The 26,793-nt window shown below is 42.7% G+C and overlaps 1 protein-coding gene across 3 annotated transcripts; it reads left to right on the top strand.

Annotated features, from left to right (window-relative positions):
- The first annotated feature begins 298 nt into the window (after positions 1-298).
- On the top strand, positions 299-19,631 carry INSIG2 (insulin induced gene 2). 3 transcript variants are annotated; one of them, XM_079994903.1, is made up of 7 exons: positions 300-388; positions 10,409-10,502; positions 10,655-10,765; positions 13,724-13,848; positions 14,473-14,639; positions 15,505-15,604; positions 16,260-19,631. In XM_079994903.1, the coding sequence occupies exons 4-7, from the start codon at positions 13,750-13,752 to the stop codon at positions 16,299-16,301; spliced, it is 408 nt and encodes a 135-aa protein (XP_079851029.1). In that variant the 5' UTR covers positions 300-388; positions 10,409-10,502; positions 10,655-10,765; positions 13,724-13,749; the 3' UTR covers positions 16,302-19,631. The 3 variants fall into 3 exon arrangements, with proteins under 3 accessions (XP_079851028.1, XP_079851029.1, XP_079851030.1); XM_079994902.1 differs by having other exon boundaries at positions 299-388; positions 10,409-10,765; XM_079994904.1 differs by lacking the exon at positions 10,409-10,502 and having other exon boundaries at positions 341-388.
- The last annotated feature ends 7,162 nt before the right edge of the window (positions 19,632-26,793 follow it).

Below are 26,793 nucleotides of genomic sequence, written 5' to 3'. Positions count from 1 at the left end.
GAAGCATATCTGACTAATAATAATGATGATGATGATGGAAGAGTTGACTGGAATTTCTTCTCTCCCCGCTCAAGCAAGCAAACCAAGCCGCAACCCAAATTTATTAGGAAGCGCACAAAGCTCAATCCTTGCATATTGTGAGGCGCCCCCCCACTTCTCGTCGCCAGTCTGGGAGGCAGCCGGCAGCACCCACCACCCCGCTGCCCGGTCTCCCGGTCCCGGCGCGGCCTCTCGGGCGCCGGACTTCCCTGCAGCCTCCGCGGCTCGGCGGAAGCGGCTTTGCCCCGAGTCAGGTGTCGTCGTCGTCGTCGGCAAGGCCGGGTTAGAGAAGACGCGGGAGGCGGAGACTAGCAAGCAGGCAGGGGAGGGAGAAGATGGCGGAGGCAGAGTGAGTAGAGAGCTCGGCGTGCCTGCGGCGGGGCGGGCGGAGAGGGAGCGGGACTCGGCCGCGGCGGGGCTGCAGCCGGCGAGCGGGGAGGGCGCTTCGGAGGGGAAACAGCAGCAGCGGCAGCAGAGGGGGCGGGGGGCTCCCATGTATCTATATGTCTATGTCTAGCTATACCTAATAGGCAGCTGTAGAGCCTTCCCCGCGCCCCTCCTGCCTCTCCTGGTTTATGGTGACGGAGTTGAGGGGCTCCTGACGCCTGCCAGTCAGAGGGAGACAGACAGACAGACAGACGGACAGTCAGCCTTAGGGGTGATTCTCATGGCACCCCCCGTCTAGACAGCGCTACTTTTGTAAAGGGTGCTTGCTGCTCCTTGCCCTCCTGTCAAGCCGGAGAGAACGACACATGTTTTCGTAGAGAGAGTTGTAGGGTTGGGAGGGGGGACCCCCAAAGGTCATCTAGTCCAACCCCCTGCAAGCAGCTGAATCGCCAGGTCGAGAGTCAAGGCAAGGCGCAGGGAACCTGTCCTCTTTCCAGACACACACACAGCCCGACACCTCTTCCTCTAACCAGCCAAACCTGAACTTGGGACAGCCCAAATTGGCTGGTTCAAAGACCATCCGGTTCAGGAAGTACCGGTAGCTTGTCTACATCAAAGCCAGGAATGAAGGTTTCTTCTTGCCTGCTGTTTGTATTTATATCGCATAAAAGGAAGCGCAAGGCGAAATTATGTCGTTTTGCCAATCTTCCCCTGCCTGCCCAAATTTCATCCCGTCCCCACCCAGTGAAGTCCATGTCTGAGAGGAGGTTGGAACCTGGTCCTAGCTCAGTGCTCCCAGCTAACCGCAACACAATGTCCACCAGATTGCATCCTGCAGTAGACGTCATCCCTTTAGGACAATACACTTCATCAGGTCACTGACTACGTCACAGAAGGCAAAACAGGGAGTGGATGTAGTGTGGGTTTTAGTATTCAGGCGCTTTCTTTGTTTTCTGGTTTTTTGATGCAAAAAATTTTCTGCTTTTTGAAAAGGTATCTTCACCCCCCGCCCAAACACACACACTTATTCTAGTGTCATTTCTTCAAGGATTTTGAAGATATATACAAGGTTTATATCAAGCTCTTATCAATTCTATCTAAGAATAAAGTGAGGTGGGGGAGAGTTTGTTCGTATTTTTTATTAACTCAAGGGATTTAAAAGAAACGTCAATCTGCATCACCAGCGGCAGTAGAAATATCTTCAAGTCCTTCCTGCGTGTATGTAGATTGTTCCTGTCTCTGGGTTGGCCTGCAGTGTTAGGCACTTTCTGTTTGTCCATCACTATGTCTCTTGCGTTCCAACCATGCCTTACTAGGTGACTATAGATGGAACCACGTGAGGTAAGCTACCACATGGCTATGTGTCCTCTCTGGAACTCACCAAACTGAGTTGTACCATCACCAACTTTCTTGAGAGGTTGTAGAAGCATGGTAACGGCAATTTCATTGAAGTGTTTACCTACAGATAGCTGTCCATCCAAGTCGATCTGTGCATTTGTTTTGAATCTGCTATTATGTGGTCAATGGCTGTATAAATGGGATCCACTAAATCTGCTTGCAGTGCCCCTGTAATGTACACTGAGAACAAGATAGTCACTAGGCTCCTTCCCAAAGGCCCTAGCAAACCTCACCAGGAAGAGAAAACACCTTGCATAGTGCTTCCTGGCATGGCAGCCACAAATAATGGTTGAAATAACAAGCCAAACAAAAATAAGCGGACTCATATTTGTGAGTCTAGTTATTGTGGTACTGTACAAAGGAGGTTTGTGTGTTGTTCATACAGAATGCAATTTAAAATCATTTCATTTAAAATCAATAGGAAATCTGCTATATAGGTATCTTGTCATTTAGGATATTTGCTCCCCATTATATCGAGACTCAAGAAAAGAGCTGATCGAGCCGATTTTAAGGAAAATACCTCGTAGTACAGACGACACCTATATTAGACACCTCTTAGCTGACAAAGAGACCGAAATCAACAGGCCTGTGGCAAAGTACTGTTACATTGCAACAAGAGTAAGACGAGCAGTGATGTCAGCAACGGAGTTTAAATTGTAAACATCGAAGCAACGATAATAAACAGTAGTGACATTTGAATTGAATTTTAAAACCTTAAAAGCCGAAACTTGGTCATAAATATAAGCACCAATTCTGTGAATTGGCTATATTTTTATTGTTATCTGTAGCTCAATACTACTTATAATGTCATATTTTTACAAACTGTTTTCTGGTCATTGACCGTATTAAAGATATTTGATTTGATTTGATTTGCTCCCCATCGTTTCAGAATAATTTGGAATAATTTGGGTTTTTTAATGTATTTTTTAATTAGTTTTTAACATTTTAATTAACATTCATACAACAGAACTTCACATTTTATACAATATTTTTTGGACTTCCGTCAACACCTCTGATGATTTTCCGTTCTTATCACTTATTATGCATTTCTTAATTTCATATTACCTTTAATTATCTTTAACTAATAATTCTCCTCATTATCTTTTTTGCAATGTTTCAAATAATTCACCTTACAAAACTTCTTGCAAACCTACTAGCGTAATCTGTTCATCACAATTACTTTTCAAATAATCCATAAATTTACTCCAGTCTTCTGAGAATCTCTGGTCCTGCAGGTTTCGAATCCTTCCTGTTAGTTTATCTAATTCTGCATAGTCCATCAATTTCATCCTCCATTCTTCTTTCGTTGGTAATTCTTCTTGCTTCCAGTTTTGTGCCAAGGAATAATTTGTAAACATGTATTATAGTATTCTGCATTCCAGACTGAGTATTTATTTTGAAAATGCCTTCGTTTTTCAAGGCCACTGATGGTGCAATACCTTTGCAAGGGAGCTTTGCAAGAGTTGCTTCAATGCAGGAAATCTTTTCTTACCTTGCTTTATGTGCTACTCAACCATAAATTTGTGCGATACTAGTGCATTGCTCAAGAAGAGTTAATATAGTTAAGTACTGTAATAGTTAATAGTTGAGTTGCCTTTAGTCTCATTTTTGAGAAAGTGATTTATAAATTAAAGGTATCTCGGGGTGCAGCTACAATTCAGTTTCTGTGAATTCCAGTGTGAACTAGGTAAAGGTAAAGGTAAAGGTACCCCTGCCCGTACGGGCCAGTCTTGACAGACTCTGGGGTTGTGCGCCCATCTCACTTAAGAGGCCAGGGGCCAGCGCTGTCCGGAGACACTTCCGGGTCACGTGGCCAGCGTGACATCGCTGCTCTGGCGAGCCAGAGCCGCACACGGAAACGCCGTTTACCTTCCCGCCGGTAAGCGGTCCCTATTTATCTACTTGCACCCAGAGGTGCTTTCGAACTGCTAGGTTGGCAGGCGCTGGGACCGAGCAGCGGGAGCGCACCCCGCCGCAGGGATTCGAACCGCCGACCTTTCGATCGGCAAGTCCTAGGCGCTGAGGCTTTAACCTTTAGCGCCACCTGCGTCCCCTGAACTAGCCTGATCTATATTTCCTTGCAGATTGGACTAATTATCCTTTGGAGTTTGTATTTCTCCAAATTTTGTGATGTAGTTCTTGGCTCAACAACAACAAACCAAATGAGTTATTTTAGGATAAAACATGTTTAGAAATGCACACACTGAGATAAAATATGTTAAATTAATACAAATACGTTTGGCAGATTGTTTCAAAGCAAATAGCATTTTAAAGCAGGAATGAGTTTGTGAATGAACATGTGCAAAATTAACCCAGGCAGGAAATAGACAAATTTGCCCTTCCCTGGTCCATAAAACCTTCCATATGCATGTGGAGAGGATCTCTGCAAGTGCATCCAAGCCCTCTTTTCCCTCCTTGCTCTGCACCTTTTACTAGTTGCACTTTCATGGTGCCGTATGTGCTGCTGCTTAGCCAGCCATTCTCTGTGATGAGAGCTCTTCCTCTGCATCACATTCCGTTATCTGATGGCCTGCTTTTATATAGGGCCCTGGCATGTAGGCTACTCACACAAAATAGAAGAATACTTCTTGCTGGCATTATGGAGAGGACCAGATCAGAAGATAACTCTTATGTGAGGGTGATTATACCTAGCACAGTGGCAAGTTGAGAGTTGGTAAGGAGGTGGGCATCACAGAAAACAGGACCCCACATGCAGCCACAAAAGGTCTTGTCTGGACACTAGTCTTCACACAGAAATCTCTTGAACTGTTGTAAATACTTTATTGTGTCCCCTATCCCCCGTCAAATGTAAGACCGTTCCATTTTATATGTAAAAGAACTGAAAAATGACTGACGGCCTTGTCATGTCTGCTTTAGGGGATTTACAAAAAATTGTTGGTGGGGAATGAACACTTGGCTTAGCTTTCAGTTGAGGAGGAGCAGGCAAAAAACATTTTTATTTATATAGGCCTCTGGCCTGCAAGCTGCCTTGCAAACATATTTGAATTAATTTTAACTGATTTGGTGTTTTAATTTTTTTTGGGACTGATGTTGTAGCTGCCCTTGGATCTTTTAAAAAAACTTTGTATTTTATAGCTGTTTTGTGGTATTTTTCTATCTATATTGGGGACAGTGCTGTCAGACCAAGGCATTGCCCACTGATTTATGTCATTGACACATGGTCCCAGAACTAGTTACAAGTAGGTAGCTGTGTTGGTCTGCTGTAGTCGAAACAAAATAAAAAATTCCTTCGAGTAGCACCTTAAAGACCAACTATGTTTGTTATTGGTGTGAGCTTTCGTGTGCATGCACACTTCTTTAGATACAAGAAGTGTACATGCACATGAAAGCTCATACCAATAACAAACATAGTTGGTCTCTAAGGTGCTACTGGAAGGATTTTTTTTTATTTGGTCTCAGAACTGTGCTTGATGTCTTGACTACAAACCCAGAACGAGGTTCTGGACGCAGGTTTCAAACATTAGAGGACCTTCCAAAACCCAATAGTAGAGTCTGAAAACTCTATTTCCTGCTTTGTAGCAAAACACTGTAATGTACCTGCAGTTGCCTAGATCAGTAGGCAACTTGACTGTTGAACTGTGAAGAGAACTGCAAACGATAGGGAACTACTGTAGGAAGTCTGCACAGAGATGGCAATTAACCAAAAGTGAGACCTGATGGTCACCAGAGCAAAGAATGTTATGACAAGGTCATTCTGGACCAAAGGAAAGCTTAGGCTGCATAAATTGCAGAGTTGGAAGTGGGGAAATCAGCCTTCAAAACAAAGCAAAAACAACCACCCATATGATCACATAACTAAGGCATACTTCTATGCCTTCTACATCAAGTACTGTACTCAAGAAAATTCCACATTCCTCACCAGCTCTCCCTACACACCCTCTGGATCAGACTGGCAGAATTCCTTTTTCAGACACCTCTTTTTCCAACCTGTCAATCAAATATCTTGTTCTACATGGATCCGGTCTCACATTCGTGTATAACAAGTATTTTGACTGACAGCTTAGTCACCTGGAACGTTAAAGGGAGGGGAAAACCCTCCCCCAGAAGCGTTGTTTTGCACATTCTGAAGCTGCCAATCGTTTGCATCTTTTGATAGCGCTTATTCATAAGCAAGTGGAGGAGATGTAGCAGCAAGAGACTTCGTGTTTCTTCTACGCCACCTCTTATTCAGCAGATTCTCGGAGCAGACAGAACTGCCTGCAGATGTGGAGTACTGCTGCTGGCCTGCACTTCTGCACCCAACAAATTGCCAACTGAGCATAGTAAAAAATAAGGAAGTTGCAATCACTTTTCAACCCACTTCCACAAAGGTAGTCTAGCAAGGTTCTGTACAGCCCTCATATTTATGGGACCGCCTTTCCTGTTATGCCCCGCAGAGGACCTTAAGGTCCATGAATAATCATAGTTTAGAGGTCCCGGGCCCTAAGGAAGTCAGATTATCCTCCACCAGGGCCAGGGACTTCTCAGTGATGGCTCCGACTTGGTGGAATGCTCTGTCCCATGAGACCAGGGCCCTGCAGGATTTAACTTCCTTCTGCAGGGCCTGTAAGACGGCGCCTGGCTTTCAATTTGAACTCAGCCTGATCTATTCCCCTTCCTTCCCTCCCCCTCCCCTTTTTATGAAGATTACCTGTTCTGGGATCCCACAGCTAATTCTCCCCTGGTCTCCTCGCTGGCCCAAATAGGACTAATTTAGCCAGCTAGTCCTAGTGATCATCTAATGTTTATTGGATGGATTTCCCCCCTAAATTAATTTTTGAATTCTGAATTTATTGTCATTCACGTTTTATACTGTATTTTATGCTGTTTTTTGTTGCATCAATTAAGTGTTTTCAGTTTGTTGTTAGCCACCCTGAGCCCAGTTTTCTGAACCGGGAAGGGCAGGTATAAATAAAAAATTATTATTATTATTATTATTATTATTATTATTATTATTATTATTATTAGGAATGCTTTGGGATCCCTTTGCACCAGATACGCAGGTGGGAAGCAATAGGTGGTGCTGGATCTTTGCCCACAACTAGTGTGCAGGTTCTGAAAGAATGCATCAATTGTCAACACAGCACCCATGCTTTCAGCGGTCCAGCTTTTGGTGGTAATATTTTGGATTTTGAAGAGTTTGTGGTGAGTTGGATGAAAAGCCTTGAGGGAAGGCAGATGGCTAAGACACTGGGGGCAAGATGTAGAAAAGGGCACAAGAAGAAATGCTTTTTGAAGGCTTAGGTTGTGAGTTCAGAGTAAGAGTTGATTGTGTGGCTCGGCTGAAGCTTCTGTGGGTGACTTCTGCTTTTCCGAGCAAAGCAAACCATTGAATGGAGTTAAGCTTGGAAACTCTGCAAAAACTTGAAAGATCTGCCTGTACATGCAGCACACCTCACCATGGAGCTAAAGACACCACCTACACAGCGAGTTCTGTTTTCTGAACGATGCTATCTAAACAAGGATAACTTAAACATTGAGTCATCCCCTACGTAACCAACTGATCACTGTGCCCTTCCATGGAGGTACCACCCTATCAAAGAGGTTCATTTCAGAACTGGGCCAGAATTAGGGTGGTAGCATCTCCCCTTTGGAACATATCTATGTCTGCTACATATCAGAGAGGCAACTCCCCTGTTGTCATTCAGTGAGTGCTAAAGACATTCCTGTTTCAGGAAGCCTTCAAAATAGAGATCTTTACCTCTGTATCAGATTTAAAACTTTCACGTGCTGCTGTTGTTTTAAAATATATGTGTTCATTTGTTTTTTATCTATGTAGCTATTTTATATAAGTTTTTATTATACTGTGAATCACTTTGGGATGCCTCGTGGGAAGCAACTCATAGATGAAATAAGCAATAATAACATAATAATTCTGAGCACCAAAGGGTTGGGTTGACTGTTTCATTCCCTGTCCTGCTTGTCAGCACCTAGCTGGCTCCTGTTGGAAATAGGATGTTAGAATTGATATCTCTTTAGTCTGATCCGGGAAGACAGCTCTCCTATTCCTATGAAGTGCTTCAGGTATACATGCACACTCGCTGAAAGGCTCCCTTTTTCTCTTCTACCACACAGAGCACCAGCTTTGGAGTTACCCAAGTTTGCCCAGCCAGGTTTCTGATTTCAAAGCGTACCTTAGTCATTTTCTCTGCATGTTCTGCTCTTCTGGCAGGGGGCTAAGTGTGTGAAGAACTGTTGTGCAAGCACCCCTTGAGCTCAGCTGACCGTAGCACTTTGTGTCTTAATAAAACCTGTTTCAGAAATTGAGAACACCTTTAAAGGTCCCTTTACTGAATGATGTTTTTGTGGGGAGAGGAGAGGCACACAGCAACACCAGAAATGGCTCAGTTGGTAGAGCCTGAGATTCCTAATCTCAGGGTAAGGGGCTTGAGCCCCACATTGGGCGAAAGATTCCTTCACTTCAGGGGTTGGACTAGATGGCCCTCGAGGTCCACTTCTAACGCTACAATTCTATGAAAAGCACCTCTTCTAGAAATCACAGAACCATGGAATTTCAGAGTTGGAATGGACCCTGACGATCACCTAGTCCAACCCCAGCAATGCAGTAATATGCAGCTGTCCCATACGGGGATCGAACCTACAACCATGTAATTACAGTGGTACCTCGGGTTACATACACTTCAGGTTACATACGCTTCAGGTTACAGACTCCGCTAACCCAGAAATAGTGCTTCAGGTTAAGAACTTTGCTTCAGGATGAGAACTGAAATCGTGCTCCGGCGACACGGCAGCGGCGGGAGGCCCCATTAACTAAAGTGGTGCTTCAGGTTAAGAACAGTTTCAGGTTAAGAACGGACCTCCGGAACGAATTAAGTACTTAACCTGAGGTACCACTGTATCAGCACCATGCTTTAACCAGCTGAGCTATTCAGGTCTAAATCTTGTAGTAAAGTACACCAGACCCTGCCTACCAATACTTTCTTCCTACTTCCGGTACTACCTAATAATGCTTGGGTGTGTTTCCATTCTTTTGTTTGCATATTGATCTAACCAAGTCAATTACTGAAGTTGTCATCATTCAATCATCAGGCACACAAGGATAATTCCATTGACTTCTAAGGAGTCAAACTGCTGCGTCTTCTTTCCTCATCAAAGCAACGCCCTAGCCATTATACTATCTGCAGCTACTCTGATTCTATTCCTGATAAGTTCAACTTAAAGCTAGGCTCTGGAGTTTATTATGCAATCGCTAATCACTTATTATCACAGCAGTTTGTGGAATCACCTCTTTGGGAGGTTGCCACATCGACTTGGTATGTTTAAGTTTGTGGTAACATGATGTGTGCCAGGCTTTGGCTAAAAGGAAAACAAAAGAAAAGAAAACAGGCTATGCTACTTCGGTGATTCACCATTACCCCATGAGTGTTTGGCTGCCTATGATATTCCATGTTTAGTTCTCAGCTTTTGGGGAGATGGGCCTTGAATCTTTCAGCAATAGAGACCAAAAGTCCTAGTATCAGTTTTGTCAAGATTACCGTATTTTATGCTCTATAAGGCTCACTTTTTCCCTCCTAAAAAGTAAGTGTGTCTTATGGAGCAAATGCAGGCTGCGCAGCTATCCCAGAAGCCAGAACAGCAAGAGGGATTGGTGCTTTCACTGTGCAGCGATCCCTCTTGCTGTTCTGGCTTCTGAGATTCAGAATATTTTTTTCTTGTTTTCCTCCTCCAAAAACTAGGTGTGTCTTGTGGTCTGGTGCATCTTATAGAGCGAAAAATATGGTAAATAATTCCTGAAGCAGTGATGATGAACCAGAAAGTTTAGTAAAAATCATTTCATTTCCATTTTGTTTTCCGCAACTTTCTATTCAGATGGTGGTTATGGGTGTTACTCAACTAAGTCTTACATAGAGTAGACCCATTGAAATAAATGAGCATGGGTAAGTTAGGTCCATGGGTGTCAATAGGTCTACTCTGAATAAAATCTGGATGCATACAACCCCAGGATTTAATGCTTTTATTCACAAATGAGGAGTAGAATTTTATTGTACTAAAATAAATGAAAGCTGGGAATTCTTGCCAATTACGCTGAATATCTGGGTGTTGATTTTTTCATATAGAAAAGAACCTCCTTATGCGTGTTTTAAGGTGATGCTACATTTATTTTTATATCAGCAACTTATTTTTTTTTTAGCAGAACCTATATTTTCAGTTGAGCAGTAGGCACCTATGGACTTATTCCCATGTGAGTAGCCACATTGCCAAAGTGCTCTTTTAACCCAGTCCTCCCCACTGTGAATAGGGACAGAAAAGCCTCTCTTGCTCACACACATTAGTGTGCATTCATTGCAGAACCTGATGCCTCTGTATTTTAGTGGGCAGCTGAGACACGCACCAAGAGCGGCTGTGCTTGTTTTCTACTCAGAAGCATCTTTGGAATGGGTTGAATCCACCGGCCACTTATTCCCTGTACAGTAGCTCTCCAAAGGTGCACAAGGATTGAAAGCTGCAGAAATTGGCTAGTAGAAGTCCTCGTGAGTTAATGCCATGCTGCAGCAGCCTTCTTCAAAGATTATATATGAGTGCATTCCATAATTATATTGTTTGTTTGTTTTGTTTTGCACAGGATTTGGAGTATACCCTGAATTAAGAAAAATAGTATTGCTTCAAGCTTCTTGGTCATCCTCCCTTCTCTCCCAACATATGCGTTGCATTTTGCTGTAAGTACAGGCGGCCATGGCAGATGACGATGATACGCAGCCATCCATCCCAAAGAAGTGCGGTCCGTACATTTCCTCGGTGACCAGCCACAGCCTGAACTTGATGATCCGCGGGATAGTCTTGTTTTTAATTGGTGTCTTTCTTGCTCTAGTATTAAACTTGCTACAAATTCAGAGAAACATCACCTTGTTCCCACCAGATGTGATCACCAGCGTCTTCTCTTCGGCTTGGTGGGTACCGCTTTGCTGTGGAACAGCATCAGGTATGTCGGAACAAATGCGGCCGGAGAGAAACCTTATTAGGGGAAACATCATGGGCTTGATTCAGTCCGCAGAAGCAGCATTTGGCATCGCCTCCTCCTTTCCTCCAAGACACCTGTGGACATGAACCAGGCAAGGGTCGTAAAGAGGAACATGAGGTCTGGGTGCACCTACAGTATCTATGCACTTCCCTGTCTCCTCTGCTCAGCCATGGAGAATGAGGTGGACAGAGAGTCACAGATGTGGGAGGTGCATCATGTAGCCCTGACATAGGAACCTAATGTGCTGAGAACTCATGCGTGCACATCGGAGGATATGCAGATGCTGGATTCATGCAACTGTGCAACCCAGTTACAGCTCCCCCCTTGCTGCTAGTAGGGATTAGCTTGCTGGGATGTCTTAGATTCTGGCAGTGGAAAGCATGCCAGGCATTCTCCATTCGTCCTTGCTTCTCATGGGCCAATCTGGGCATGGCATCCCAGGGCCGGATTTACGTATAAGCTAAACAAGCTATAGCTTAGGACCCTACTCTCTTGGGGCCCCCAGAGAAATTTAAAGGGGGGGAACTGGATGTACATTTCCAAAATATAAGATAACTCACTGGTTTGCTCATTTCTATATATAGGGTGCCTACATTCTGCATGGACTGGTTGCATGGCAACATGTGCAAATGGCTTTAGATACCTATTGGGTCCATAAATTACCATATGCATACATTCAACACCAAAAACAGTGACAGTTTGTTGTTGACAAAGGGCAGCTGGGCATATAAAGGGCCCCATTACCTTCAGTAGCCAAAGGCCTCATCAAACCTAAATCTGGCCCTGCATCAACCACATGACTGGCCCTAGGCAGAGAGGGAGGCCTAGCTAATCTGGACCAGGGCTGGTGGGAGGGGATGCCAACACTTTGCTTCCGCTACAGTCCCAGTCCGGATTGCACCTCCCCTCCCCTGGTTTAGAAAAGAAAAAGCAGTCATGGGCAGCCAGTTTGCATTCAGTGATCCAACTTCATTTTTTTATATAAAAAAAATCTGATTTCAATTTCCATTTGGTGGTCCAAATTTATTTATTTTGAAAATCTGATTTATAGTAGAAATGTTCTTAAATTTTGCAAGGCAATGCTGATCTTAAGTAAGTAGCATGGTCTGCTGAATTCTTTTGATTGAGCGGAATTTCTGTAAGCCAGACTGCTGGTGGGGGCTGATGAGAGTTATAGCCCAAAACATCTGGAGAACCCCAGGTTGGGTAAGGCTTCTGTAGTACAATGGCATCTAGATTTCTGTGGCAGGGTAGGGTATATATCTTTCCAGTCTCCCTACCACTGATTCAGCCAATACTTTAATGAATTCAGTTGCTGCATAAGATCTTTTTATCAGCGGAAACCTCTTGGCAGTGGAGTCAGGGGGCAGCACTAGGGGAAGGTTCTATTGTAAGTAAACCTCCCATAATATGCCAATATTTTCCTGAGGTGCTGCTTGTCAGATTCTGATACAGGTCAATAAACCGATCTATTGTCTAGGAAACAGGTTTTTGTTGTTGCTGCTGAAGATAATCTTCAAGGCTACGTATCTTGCATTATCTAATTACTTTCCTTTTGTACCTTTTCATGGTATTAATACACCACAGATTTTACAGAGGATTCAGATTTGAAAGGAATTGTCTGTGTAAATTGTCTGAATGTGTTGGTTTTCTTTTCTCGGGGGTGTGTGTGTGTCTGCGCGCGCTTGGAATATTTTGGTACAGTTAGAGACTCGTTTTATCTCTAAACTGCCCGCCTGTCATCTTTCCTTTTTATTTATTTATTTATTGCCCATCTGAAATCCTTGAGTATTTTACTGTACCATTTGCTTCATTTTTATTTTACACCTAGATTGGCAATTCTAGACACAAGCATTTGCTTGGCTTGATTGTCTTTTGCCATCCTTCTCCACCCTGGTCCCTCTGGAGGTTTAGAGTACAGCTCCCAGCATCCCGCACTGTTGTTGTTTGCTTTCATTAGCCACTTTCCCCACAAAGGTGACTCGAAGCAACTTGCAAAAATGGTACAAACATTAAAACCGGATACAGTGGTACCTCGGGTCACAAACACTTCAGGTTACAAACACTTTGGGTTACAAACTCCACTAACCCAGAAATAGTACCTCGGGTTGCGAACTTTGCCCCAGGATGAGAATGGAAATCACGCGCTGGCAGCAGTGGGAGGCCCCATTAGCGAAAGCGCACCTCAGGTTAAGAATGGTTTCGGGTTAAGAACGGACTTCTGGAACGAATTAAGTTCGTAACCCAAGGTACCACTGTATTAGGAACCCAAACAGAATGAGAACCTAAAAACACATCCATATATAGGTCTCAAACACCCCACCCCACTAAAAGAAGCCACAGATAGCTGATACTCTCCAAATTAAGGGGCTAAAGCCTGGGTTCAAAGAGATGTTTTTGTCTGGTGCCTGAAAATACATAGCGTTGGTGCCAGGCATGCCTTCTGGGAGAGAGTGTTTCACAAGTAGGATGCTGTCAGTCAAAAGGCTTGCTTTCATGTTTCCACCCTCTGCACCTCTCTCAGTTGGGTGCATATGGAGAAGGGCCTCAGGTGATGAACACAGTCTTGACTTGGTTCATGTGGGGACAGGTGGTCCTTGAGAGTGAGCTGCATGAGGCTTCATAGGTCAAAACCAGCACATTGGTTTCCCACATTGCCTGGGGCTAATGGAAGTTCTAGTCCAAAGCATCTGGAGGGCATTCAACAAGGCTGAAGGCAAGGGCAGTGGCAGAATTTTTTTTGCTAGCGTGTTTTCATCTGCGGGAAGTTATAAAAAAATATGTCGTTTCGTAAAATTAACTAGTAATGTAATGAATGGTTACCAGTATGATATCAGCCAATTTAGGGAGCGCCAGCGAATGGCAAATTTGGCAGAAGTCATAATTGTTCCTTTCGCCTTTTGTTGTTGTCATTTACAGCTGTGATTGGGTTATTGTACCCCTGCATGGATCGACACCTGGGAGAGCCACACAATTTTAAGAGGGAATGGTCCAGTGTGATGCGGTGTGTAGCAGTCTTTGTTGGTATAAATCATGCCAGTGCTGTATCCTTCTCTATGGTAATGAAGTTGGCAGCCGCATCCAAACTTTTTTCTAGGAGGCCAAGAGCTAAACAACAGCTGCCCCGCTCACTTCACTGGGATTGCACGCCCGACGTGGTAGTGAATTTATTAGTTGCCCTTCCATTGTTAACTCAGGGTGATTTACAGCAGTTTCAAGCTACATGTTTAAAATAACTTAATAAACACAATAAAAAATCCAGTGTGGCTGAAGAAAGCTTGGCCATAAAACAGCAGCAAGAAGCAATAAAGTATTAAGAAAGAACATTCTCGTGGCACAAGAGTTCACACTAATGACAGGGTGCATGTAAACTTTTAGCAAGGTGGCTATCCGAAGGAAGGCACTTTTGCAAGCCAGCATGCACTCATGAGTAATTGCATACCTACTAAACAAGCATTTGAAACATCATGCCTTTGGTCTAGTCCTAAGAGTGCTGCGAATGGTCAGCTAGGGATGTTCCAGTTAGATCTGATTTTCGGAAAGCTGTTCAGTGTCAGGAAAATCAGAGTTGTGTTATGCTTACTGGCAATCCCTTTGAGGCAAAATCCCCAAACAATTAGTCAGTGTTTCGCTGATCTTCCGAAACTGTTCCTTAACGACGCTCACAGAAAGTGGATTTTGCCAACAACATCCAGTTGTCCCTCACACTTGCTGCACTTTCAATTGGGCTGTGGTGGACGTTTGATCGATCTCGAAGTGGCTTCGGCCTGGGAATAGGAATTGCATTTCTTGCCACATTGGTGACTCAGCTTCTCGTCTACAATGGAGTTTATCAGTAAGTGTTTTCTCTTCAGTATGGCGATTGTAATGCTAGGATATCAGAAGAGGTATCAGGGGTTGGTGCCGATGAAATACTAAAAACTATTCCGACTCCTTCCCCAGCGTGCATCAATCGCATCAGAATGGATGGTGTGCAAGATTGCACCAGAGGTGCGGGGATTTGCATGGACCTGTCCTTTCGGCTTTGGGACTGTGTGCTTCTACACCTGCCTGCTCTGTTTTAAAAGAAGAAATAGAAGGGGAGAGGTGTTCAAGCAGCAGGACCACAAGCAGGACCCCACACTTGGGTTCCCAACCTTGCAGCAGATGGCTGCCCTCTTCCCAGCATACAAGGCCAAGGGAAAAGCTTAGGGGTGTTTTGGCAGCTGCATTGCCAATGACCTATGAGCAGCTTAGCCAAAGCACCTAGGGCCAAAACAACAACCCTATTGCTACCTTTACAATCTCAAACTTGGAACTAGGGAAGGAAGCCTGGCGTTACATGGAGGTGCAGCATGGGGTCAGGGGCCTGGCTGCAAGCTTTTGCTTGACTTCCAGTGCCCAATTCAGACATTGTGGGCTGGACTTAAGGTGCCGTGCTGATTCCAATGGAAGATCTGCCATCAGCTCTGCTGGGCAAGGGCTGGTGTCCCAGCCACTGCAGCACAGTGCTGCTTATGGGTCTTTTTGCAAAGCTTCAATGCACAGTGAGCAGGCTGTGCCTCGTTTTTCAGAAACGGGACTGTGTCGGATGCATTAGTACAAGCTGTTACTTGTACCAGTGCAGTCTTGAGCCCAGGCGACAGCGTCAGAGTGTCGGAGGTTTCCTGCTTCTTTGTGCATTCTTTCATGCCTAACCATGACTCTTTATCTCTCCCTAGATACACATCTCCTGACTTCCTTTATGTGCGTTCCTGGTTACCCTGTATATTTTTTGCTGGTGGAATAACTATGGGGAACATTGGCAGGCAGCTGGCAATGGTAAGTTAGTCTGTCAGTGCTGGGATTATTTGCAGCATACTTGTGAATAATTTTGTCTACCTTTAGATGTGTGAGCCATCCTTTGCAGGCCACATCCAGATAACTGTGCTTCTGTTCAGGAAGCTCAACATACAGCAGTACTTGTGCTTTCCAACCCTGCCATGTTCTCCACTTAACTACACTCACTATTCAGTTCACAGTGCCTTGTAGGATAAAACCCAGGATGTACCTGATGTTGTTTGTGCATGAGCAGAACTCCCACTTGCATAATGGGACTTCACCTTCTCAGCTACCCCTGTAAACCTACCCCACAACATGCCCTCTAAACCTGCTCTGGATAGCTGGGAGACCTAGAGAAGTTTGGTAGGGGGTGGGAAAGCTGCAGAGCACATGACAGCATCATGATGTCCTGCTGTGTGAGTGGAAGTCCGTTCAACACAACGTTGGATTCAACTTGCAGATTGTAGGAATAAGGCAGAAAGCTGGGCTCCCAGAAAATTTACCATACTGAGCTCCACTCATTTGCATCTCTTGTTCTCAATTTTTACAGTGTATCCTTTATTTTGTGTGTGTGTGTGTGTGTGTGTGTGTGTGTGTGTGTGTGTGTCATTCTTGGAGACACTTACCACTTAATTTATGTGTTTTTATTTTGTAGTATGAATGCAAGGTTATTGCAGAAAAGTCTCATCAGGACTGAAAAAGAGCAAAGCATACCTTTCTCAAGGAGGATGAATGACAGACCTGGAAGAACTGGCACCAAGGAGTACTTTATAGTGTTTTCAAAACAGTCGTCGCCCTCTCTTGTGTCTTCTTCTGCTCTCACTCGCTGTCCCCCTTGGCCTGTTCCACCTGCAAAAGACACTTTTTACTGCAATCTGTGATTGCTACATCTGTAATTCACTTGAAAATCCCAGCATCTTGGTATCTGATCAGTGTGAAATTCTGCTGGAATGCAACATGCTGGACAAGTTGTTGGTTTTTAGATAGGAGCCTTTACTTTATAAAGTAAGCTAGTCTTGCCATATACCATCCTCTTATTTGCATTATGTTCCTGTGCCAAACTCTCTCTCTCTCTCGGTTGCATTCCTTTTTTTACCTTTCCCTGGACAACTTGGGGGATTAAATGTTATTAGAGTGTTTCTATTTTATTATTCATGTCAGAGTGATGTAAAGGTGGCCTGAAAAGGCATTGAGGACAGTAAATCACAAATATAATTCAAGGCTGTGACTTCACTTGTCCCTACCCCACCCCACCCAAAAAATCAACAGGTTAGTTGTATGTCACGTACAGTTATACACAACCAACTTGTTCCGTGTCATGGGTTGATTGTATATTGGATGTAAAACCAACCTGGACCATTCTGCATACGTACAGGTGAGGCTTCTGCTGCAGTCATGATGTCTGTGCCTGCCATGTTCCTTTGTAAACAGGTGCATTCTGTTGTAGGACTCTTCATGCAACACTAGCAGTAACACTGCTGCGAGTGCAGACATGGCTGAGATGGAGTGATGAGACCACCTGAAAATAAGTCATCTGTGGATGATAGATCTGCTGTGGAAATAGGAAAACCAGAACTTCTTTAAATTCAGCCTCTGTTTACTTGTTGGAAGTTTCACTTGCACTATATGCATAAGCGTGGATTCTCACATCCATTCTGATGATAGAAGACACAATCTGCTGTGAACTTCTCCTATGTGTGCCCCATTGAAAAGAATGGATGAGTGGATAATTGTCGTATGCCACAGCAAACGTGAAAGGATCCCAGTAGTTCAGGGATTGGGAGCCCCTTACCCTTCAGGTGTTGTTGGACTCCAGCTTCCATCAGCCCCAGCTAGCGTAGACAGTGATCAGGGATGATGGAATTTGTAGTCCAACAACATCTGGCAGGCCAGAGGTTTCCCATCCCTGCATTAGATTGTACTTGGTTAAACAGACTCGAAGAAGGCCAGAGTATGATGTGACCTTGACACACTCTTATTAGAGGTGTCCATTGAGGTTGGGGGTGTGGCAGAAGGGAGAAATGCCTTACTTGTAATGAAGCCCTAAAGTTGTTGATTCTAAGTAAAAAGCATAAGTTGAATCTGTTCTAAACTTGACCAGTTTCATTCCTTCTATTGTCGTTCATTTAGCTTTAGAGAGCTGCTTATATTCTTTTAAAGAACATTTTCTTTTTAAAAGAAATATTCTGTAAAAGGGTTTTTTTAGAAAATGTGTTACAGTGACTCGAAAGGGCTTGGTCCAAAGAACCAATGTGTTTAGACAAAATGTTTTATTTTTCTTTAATAATGTATATTGTTGTGTTCATTAAAAAAATTGTGGAACAGACAAACTAAGCAGCGTTTTTAAGGCTTGCATGCTAATATATGAAGAATATGCAATGGAAGCTTGGGACAAAAAGATGTCGGAAGGGAAATGTGCAATCAATAAGACTTAAAGAAAAGAAAAAGCGCAAAAGCAAATAATATGCAAAATATCAGTAGCTGAGACTTCCCACTTGGTGTTGTAGCTTCCCACCGCAGCACTGAAATGTTTCCAGTGTCGTCCTATGGACTTAATGTTACGGAGAAAGCACTTATGCCTTAGTGTATCTCTTTATATGCCCTTCCCCACACTGAAATGCAAACACTTTGTGTATATTTATATGATTTAATTTTGAAGCATTTCCTTGAATGGTACAAATGTCACTTGGGATTGTGGAGATACTTTAAAATTAAGTCAACAGCGACTTAATTCCAGCATAGCTTGCAAGTGCATCCGTGATCCTGCTGATGAATATTTATGGGTCAACCCAACTATTTAAAGTGTTCGTTAAAATTGTGGCATGAGTATATTTTGAAGGCTTAAATCTGGCAATTTGACCCTTGGAAAACAATAGAGTGACTAAATTAGGCAACAGACTAGTAAGATGTGTGGAGCTTTTTACGTGAACTGTACAAGAGATCTCTTACTTAGAAGTTTCTAGTCATTGCTTGTATTCTCCAGGGCCTTCCCACAGACAGGTCAGCTTGGAGCATATCAGCAGAGAGCTAGTAGTTATCAAGGAGATCACCTTCTGTTTCACATGTATAGTCTAGGGCAACTCTTGTTGGGAGTAGATGGTCTTGGGAGTATAGCAGGTCTCTTGTTCCCACAGTTGTTGCTTTTAAATCTAGTTGACACGAAATGTGAAAAGAATTATGAAGGCACGAAGAGCAATTGTGTGGTACCTCAGTTCACAATATGGCATGCAATAGCTAAAAAAGATGGCTGTTCATGGCTATGTTAATCGAATGTTATGAATACCACTGTATTCTGTAACAGACTCTGCAAACTTTGGAGGACTTAACAGATTTGCCACTTACAAATCTTTCTTGCTTTTATGTCACGTGTTCTTTTCACCCAGCTGTAACGAGGGGGGAAAACCGGTTTTCATCCACCATGCTGAAAAATTTCAAATGTGGTGTTAAATCTTACATACATCTTCATATATTTATCTCATCCTTTGTATATTAACATGAACATGGAGAATAAAACCTTTTGTATATCGTAACTACTCACCAGGCATCCTTGTATACCAGGCCTTGCACTGTTTGTCAGTCAGTGATAGATAATACATGGTCAGTTTGAAAATGCCACTTGGAATAAGTTCAGTGACTCTTCCATGTCTTTAAGCCAGTGATGCAAAGTCACCCCAAAGTCATTCTTGTGGACTACTGCTTTTCTGTTGATGAGTAGCTTTTCGTTTAACAAAACTTGTGTTGATTTTTATGTACCTACTAGCCAGTACTAGAATTTTGGGAGGAGAGGTTTGTAATGGGAATGCCTTAATTACAGTGGTGGGAAGAAGCAGCTACTGTATAATGTGTAATTATAATATTAGACTGTCTTCAAAATGTTCTGTAGAGGATGACTAAGATATATTTTAGATACAACTTTATAAGCACTATAAACTCTTCACTAGTTGTGAATTGTAAAGGTTGACGATGTTTACTTCAAATTGCTGTTAAAAGCAAAACATGTATTAAATATAATTACAGCCTCGTTGAACCAGTTTCTTTTTCATTTTTCAAGAAGCAATAATTGATAATTATCCTGTTTCAAAGATCAAATTAGAATGCTGGCTGTTGGAGCGCCTTAATGGTTATGGAACACCTGTGGAAATGCTACAAGGAAACAAGCCCGTTAATACACATAAATCAGAAATTGCCATGAGTCAAGATGATTGCAGCACGACTGGCCCTTTTAAGATCCTAACCCTTCCAACTATGGTAAGGGCAGTGGAGGTGAGAGAATTAAGTGAAGAAACAAAACTAACTTAACAAAAAGGTACATTGAAAAGGGAAGAACGAAGAGTATTGGGACAATTTCATCTAATAAAATTACTTTCCTTTTCCTGACGAACAGAGTCGTAATTAGTTTGTTATGAGATAATTTAATTGCCAGTTATTTTGTTTATTGTAGCATTGAAGGGCTTCAAATAAGTAATATATGGAATAGCAATACAGTCCTTTCAGACAGGTCAGTATTGCCACTCCCATGTTGCAGTTCAAATGTGAGGGTGAAGCCTGAGGAGGCAGGCTGCCTCATGAAGTCATGGCTGAGGCAACCTTAAATCGACAGCAGTTCTAGTTTGGTGTACCTGTATACAACTCCCATCTTCCCTGACCATTAGCCGTGCTGGTTGAGGCTGATGGGAGCTGGAGTTCCAGCAACATCTGTAGGGCTACTAGTTAGCAGTCCCTGAACTAGAGACTTAGGGGCCACAGGTCCCACTTTCAGCCATTATGCTATACCAGTGTTGTCTTTCTTAAGCAATTATCCATGAAGTTCTTTGCGTAGTTTAAAACAGCTTTGTTGGAAATATGCTGAGATGTCACATTTAGTATGGCAACCACTGCAATTGTTTTCATTTTTTAAAGGTTCTGAGCAATTACTGTGCTAGCAAAGTAGCTCGATAAAAGGATCTGGGTCAGGTTGAATTGTACAAACTTAACGTTTTTGTCCTCTTTTAAACCTGGAGGAAGCTTGTTCTCTCTGTGATTTGTACTGAACATTTTTTTATGTAGTGGTACCAAGTTGTTAGCAACATATGTGATTGCAGATCCGTCTAGTAAGTATGGGACTGCAGAGCGTGGCATCTGTTGTCCTACGACATTTCCCTATGGATGGATGTTTGCACAATATCTCACTAGACGTGAATTCTCCCTGAGCACTGGCTTTTTTCAAAACAGGCAAGTTGGATGTGATTTCAGTCAACAGCCAAAGATTTTTGACACTTCTCACAAGCCCTGCTTAAATCTAGCATTTTCACATAAGGTGGTTTGGATGAAGACTGTAGCTTATATATAGTTTTTTAAAGCTCATATCTCTACCACTGCCTCTCCTATGTGGGTGCCATGTGCTACACTAAAAGAATGTTCCTAACCTTACCTGTAAAAATGTCCTTAGCCTTTTGACTCCCTTGAAGTACCATAGCTAGAAAGGGGACTATGGTAGAATGGTGTCATGGGAACAGGTCCATTTAAGAATCCAAAAGAATTAAATAGATAGTGAATGGCATACTGCCATCTTTAAAATGTATTCTTCTCGGCAGTATATCCTGGTGACAGGGATACCTAATGCTGCCATAAAGTCAGTGTATTCTCAGGGGTAGTAGCTGTTCATGGTAAAAAGTTTTCCTCATGAAACTTCTGCAGTCTGAGACAGTGTGCAATAAATTATGGTGAAGGAAGACAAAACCCTCTCGGGATACAAGGAACGGGCAAGTATCTTTGGGCAAAGAAATATTTCTTTTGTGTTACTTAGAGGCACATTCTGTGGTGTTTCTCACGCTGCTATAGGGGGAAAAAATCCTAAGGACAGTTTCCTTTAAGGCTATACTTCTACAAATGTCTGAAACGGAAGAGAAGATGAACACAGCAAGTACATAAATAAGCACAAAGTGAGTTGGCTGGTCAACTAATTGACTTTGGTGCCTTTTTACCCAAAGGCACAGAGAGTAAGAAATTAAAACATTCCAACGCAGCATAAAATAACAGGTCATAGCTTGTTGTTCACATTCTGGAACTATAAAGGTGTGTAGACCAAATTGCACAAGTTGGGCAATTCCATAATTCATCTTAATTTTTTATCCTCATTAAGAGGCTGAGGTTAGAGGCAGACCCTTTCCTGCTTTAGCATTGCTCATTTCTTTTTCTCCTTGACTGGAAAAGCAGGTTGATTGAGATGGGGTGTTGTGTAAATAAATTATGTGTGAAAGAATTAAGCATCCCTCTTTCTTGCCGATCCTCTCCCCCAGTGTGCCAAAATCTATCCTCCAATTTCTGAAAAGTTTTATTCCTCTGAGGGAAAAAATGTCCATTTTTTCTGCCTCAATTACCTGGGCATTTCAGAAATTCTTTAGAATTTAAGTCAATGTGAGATATTGAGTTTACCTTTTTATAGTTATGAGTGTGTGTTTCTTTCTTGTAAATGTTGCTCCATCACTCTGCCATTTCCTTGGTTGCCAACGCTTCCTGGTTTGAAAAAGAGTCATGGGAGGTCAGCAAACTTTTTCAGCAGGGAGCCGGTCCACTGTCCTTCAGACTTTGTGGGGGTCCGGACTCTCTCTCTCTATATATATATATATATATGAATTTCTATGGCCCACAAATAACCCAATTTAAATAAAAGGGCACATTCTACTCATGTAAAAACATGCTGATTCCCAGACCGTTCGCGGGATGGATTGAGAAGGCAATTGGGCTGGATCCAGCCCTCGTGCCTCAGTTTGCCTACCCATGCCTTGAAGCACAGACACTTGAGAAAGCTGACCACTGGCGAAATGATCTGTAGAATAATGTTAAAGGAAACTCACAAACATCTCTTGGCCAACTGAAAATCAAGGCAAGTGCAAAAGTAAGTAAGTTTGGCTTTTACTCTTTTAGTTTTATCTCAGTTTTAATGTATGTTTGTAAATCACATAGAACTACTGTTTGCAGGAAAAGCGACTGATACATTCAGAAAATAATAAACAACCTCCAAAAGTTCTACTACATCCAAGTGAAGGGAAATCATGCAGGTTTGGTTCCCTATTTGACAAACTTTAAAGAAGAGTTTTCAAAGCCATTTTTGTCACAATGCCAAGCCCAGTAACTCTTGCTATTTCAGCTACAGTGGTACCTCGGGTTACAGACACTTCAGGTTACAGATACTTCAGGTTACAGATGCTTCAGGTTACAGACTCCGCTAACCCAGAAATAGTACCTCTGGTTAAGAACTTTGCTTCAGGATGAGAACAGAAATCGTGCGGCAGCGGCACAGCAGCAGCGGGAGGTCCCATTAGCTAAAGTGGTGCTTCAGGTTAAGAACAGTTTCAGGTTAAGAACGGACCTCCGGAACGAATTAAGTTCTTAACCCAAAGTACCACTGTAGTATTAAATAGTGGTTTCTGCCATGTAAGTAATGCTCATTTGAAAACAAGCTTGTATGTACCTTTTCAACTCATACATTCAGGGGGGAAATCCCAGGATTGATAAGATTTTCCCCTTCATTCATCCAGTACAATTAAAACAAAGAAGGTGTTTATTACTATTATTATTCATTATATTATTCATTATTTATCATATTATATTATTATTCTAAATTCTATTTGGGAAAATAAGCAGTTTTACTTCAGCATGGGAGTGCAATAACTTTCTAGACTTTGCAATATCTGTAAAAAGGAAAAAAAACTTTGCTGCAACTAATATATTCAGGGCCAAGCAAGATGATACGAGAAATGTATGCTTGCATTTCAGGTCTTTTAAGAAGAAATTGAATGGGTGGGAGACTACCTTTCGGGACTGGGGCTTTGGTTCCAGAGAAGAAGCATCACACCTTCCTCCCTACACTGTGATCCTGATTTAAAAAGCAACCTCCCCGCTTGGCCTGGTGCAGTTTGTGCTGGAACAGAAGTTGCCGCAGGTAGGTTGGAAAGTTGCAAAGCTGTAAGTAGCCATTGGAAACGCTTCACCTGTTTGATTTCTGCAGGCACAGTTGCTGATCGAGGTGCAGGTTAGGAACTGAGTCAGTTAAGAAGTTGGCAACAATAAAAAAAGAAAAGAAATTAAAGGCATGGAAGACAAAGGATCTCTGAGATGGCAGATTTCTGCAGCTTCTTTCTGGGGGTTAGCAAGGGCCCCATAGCAACCTTTTGCAAAATGTAATGTAGTTAGACAGTGACATGCACAAATTGCAGTAGATAATTGACAGCTGAATTATCAGGGAAATGGCTGCCATTTTTTAAGACGCTGGGGGTTAAGGGCTGCTTTGAACCTTAATAAGCCTTGATTGATTTTGTAAATAAGAATCGCAGTTACTCTGTTTACAGCGAAGGAGCCGTTTTATTGCCGCAGCATCAAAGATTACCCTGCTCTGAGCAGCGATATTGAGAGTGAAGCGCCATCTGTCCTGGAGAATTTCTTCCCTTTATGAACAGGACTTTCTCATGGAAATTAATTGAATAGCAGGAACTGTGCTTATTGTGTTTCACTGCTTTCTTCTGCAAAAAAGGATCTGTTATCTTACAACATGGCCCCTGTCATATCATACCCAAATTCACTCACCAGCAATTCTGGTTCCGGTTCACACACACACAGTCTTACCGCCTTATATGAATTTTGTACAGAACGAGAAACGTGGAAAGCAAAACATCCACAATTTACTCATATGTGGAATTATTGCAAAGAAACCATCTGCTGCCTTCTTCATTTGTTTTCTGGAGAAGGGGAAGTCAATGAGCCAGATCCACCTACTTCCATTCAGAGCTTTGGGAGGGGGTGGAGGGGGGGGCGTTACAATGGACCATCTCTCTCTCTCTCTCTCTCTCACTCACACACACACACACACACACACACACACACACACTGGGTGTTGCCACAAAGGAGCTTCCTACAATACAGGGCCAGCTGAAATTGTGCGCAATGTGGTGCTGTGGTGCTGTGCTTTCCTCTGCCTGTGCAGATGGTATGAGTTGTACCTAAAGCAGGTACAGCCTTAGGTCCAGCCATTTTGCTGGAGGTTTCTCAGCCCTCTCCTGGGGCAAACATGCAGAGACCAGGCAGGGCTACATATCATAGGAAACGGTTAAGCTTAGGACAAAATAAGCAGGGTTGTCCAGGGATGTAAAGCAGAGGCACAGCTGCACCATGAAAATAGATAAACAAGAGATGGAAAGAAGATAAAAATCTCTACCAGAGAAGAATGGCAGATTGAACTGTTGTACCATGCTGATATGGCACAATTGACCAGGAAGCTCAGAAACCAAGAAGACCGAAACTTCAACAAGGAATGGGGATTTTTTAAAATAATTTATCTTGAGGACCACTGTAAGCAGATGAAAACATTAGCAGGATTGCAATAACACTTGTAATGTAACGAGTACTATGGAGATAATGGAGTTGTTGTTTTTTAAAAAAACGGATTACTGAAAAAGATGCAGTAGAAAAGGTTTAACAACAGAACCCATGGAGGGGAAGGTGGGAAGTGCAGAGATTCAGAGGAATCTTTTAATTACGGATGTGTGTTGTAGTATGATTATAATTGTATATTTGTAAAACCACATAAAAAACATTTCCACGACACACACACACACGGGGGGCGGGGAGAGAGAGAGAGAGAATAGATAAACAGGGAAGCCATTGCTAAGATTGCTAAGGTTTGGGTTTTTGGATTTTTCTTTATTTCAACAACTGGCTAAATTGGTAGATATAAATGTTAATCCTTATCCAAGATGTACCTTCAAGTGGGGTTGGGATGCTACATGTTCAGGAACCCCATTCCTGCATATATAAAACCCAACGAGAGAAATGCAACCCAATGGGAGTTATGCTTTTCCAAATGTTGCGTCAGCGCAACATTTCTGCTTGTCCTATGGAACAATCTCCCCTCTTGCCTCCCCCGCCCTTGTGCACTGATCTGGGGACTCTTATGATACCCCTACCCACCCCATCCCAGATCACAGCCAAATTCCATCAGCATGGGGTAAGCACGAAGGTGGTAGTAGAAGCCTACCATGTGGATTCCACTGGGGGAACCCCTTGGTCGTATTTGGCCCAGATGGGGTTTTGCTCCTCCCATAAGTCATAACCATTTCTCCTGCCCTCCTGGACTGTCATAATATCCATTCTGCATGCTTAATTAATTAATTCCGATGGAAATTCCCAGGTGTAAAAAAAAGGCTATTTATGTATGCTACTACTGTGGCCTGTGTTTTGTTAGCCCAAAAATGGAAAACGAGTGAGGTCCCAATTAAAGAAGAATGGCAACTTAATCTGATGGACTACACACAGCTTTCAAACTTAATTTATGGAATAAGAGAACAAGAATATTATATGTTTAAAGAAGATTGGAAAATGTGTAATGAATATATGGGTGAAAATTGTGTACATTTGAAAATGTTGGCAGCATTAAGATAAATTCAACAGTGTGAATAAGTTTTGATGGATGTAAAAATGGAATACTAAATTGCTTAGTTGATGTAAAATATGCAGGGATCAATGGCATGCAAATTGAACCATGAAGGAGGAGAAGGAAAGTCAGTATTTTAAGGTTGTTCAAATGAATGTTCTAAAATGTAAAATATGAAAACTTAATTAAAAATATACCAAAAAAAAAACCCCAGCGAGAAAAAGACCCCCAAAATCAATCAATCAAATTAATATACACCCTTCACTTGAAGCTCATGGGGCAGTTTATGCGTTTAAAGCACTCTTATCCAACTCTCAACAGTCTCATGCCTTCCTCTAAAATCCTGGGAACTGTAGTTTGTTCAGAGTGCTAGGAATCATAGCTCTGTGAGGAGTAAGCTACAGTTCCCTGGATTCTCTGAGGGGGAAGGTATGGTTGTTAAAGTGGCATTAAATGACCTTTAAGTGTAGGAGGTGGTGGATGTGACCTGGCTGTCGTCATTTCCCTGCAAGGGCAAAGGCAGTTGGTACCCAGTCTCACGCTGGACCCTTCTGTGTGTAGGCATTTCTTGACGAAGCTACTGGCTGGAATCGCTTTCCAATGGCCCCCTGAGTTTGCTATCTGAGAAATGCTGTTTCCCCGAGAGATTAACAAATGTACTTTTTACAAGCGGAAGTACAATAAAAAAGAGTTAGCGGGGAAGGATACAATTTGATGCCCTGCATTAGGGAACCAACAAAAGCTGGTAGGAGATCTTTCAAAACTGAGCACATTAGTTGAA

This window comes from Podarcis cretensis (assembly GCF_951804945.1).
Source record: "Podarcis cretensis genome assembly, chromosome: 1".
NCBI classification, from domain to species: domain Eukaryota; kingdom Metazoa; phylum Chordata; class Lepidosauria; order Squamata; family Lacertidae; genus Podarcis; species Podarcis cretensis.
This window is presented reverse-complemented; position numbering and strand designations above follow the sequence as displayed.

Coding starts and splice junctions, on each gene's coding strand:
- INSIG2 (XM_079994902.1), top strand. CDS start 10,519: ATGGCAGATGACGATGATACGCAGCCATCCATCCCAAAGAAGTGCGGT. Junction 13,849..14,472: donor GTATAAATCATGCCAGTGCT/GTATCCTTCTCT, acceptor CGACGCTCACAG/AAAGTGGATTTTGCCAACAA. Junction 15,605..16,259: donor TTGGCAGGCAGCTGGCAATG/GTAAGTTAGTCT, acceptor TTTATTTTGTAG/TATGAATGCAAGGTTATTGC.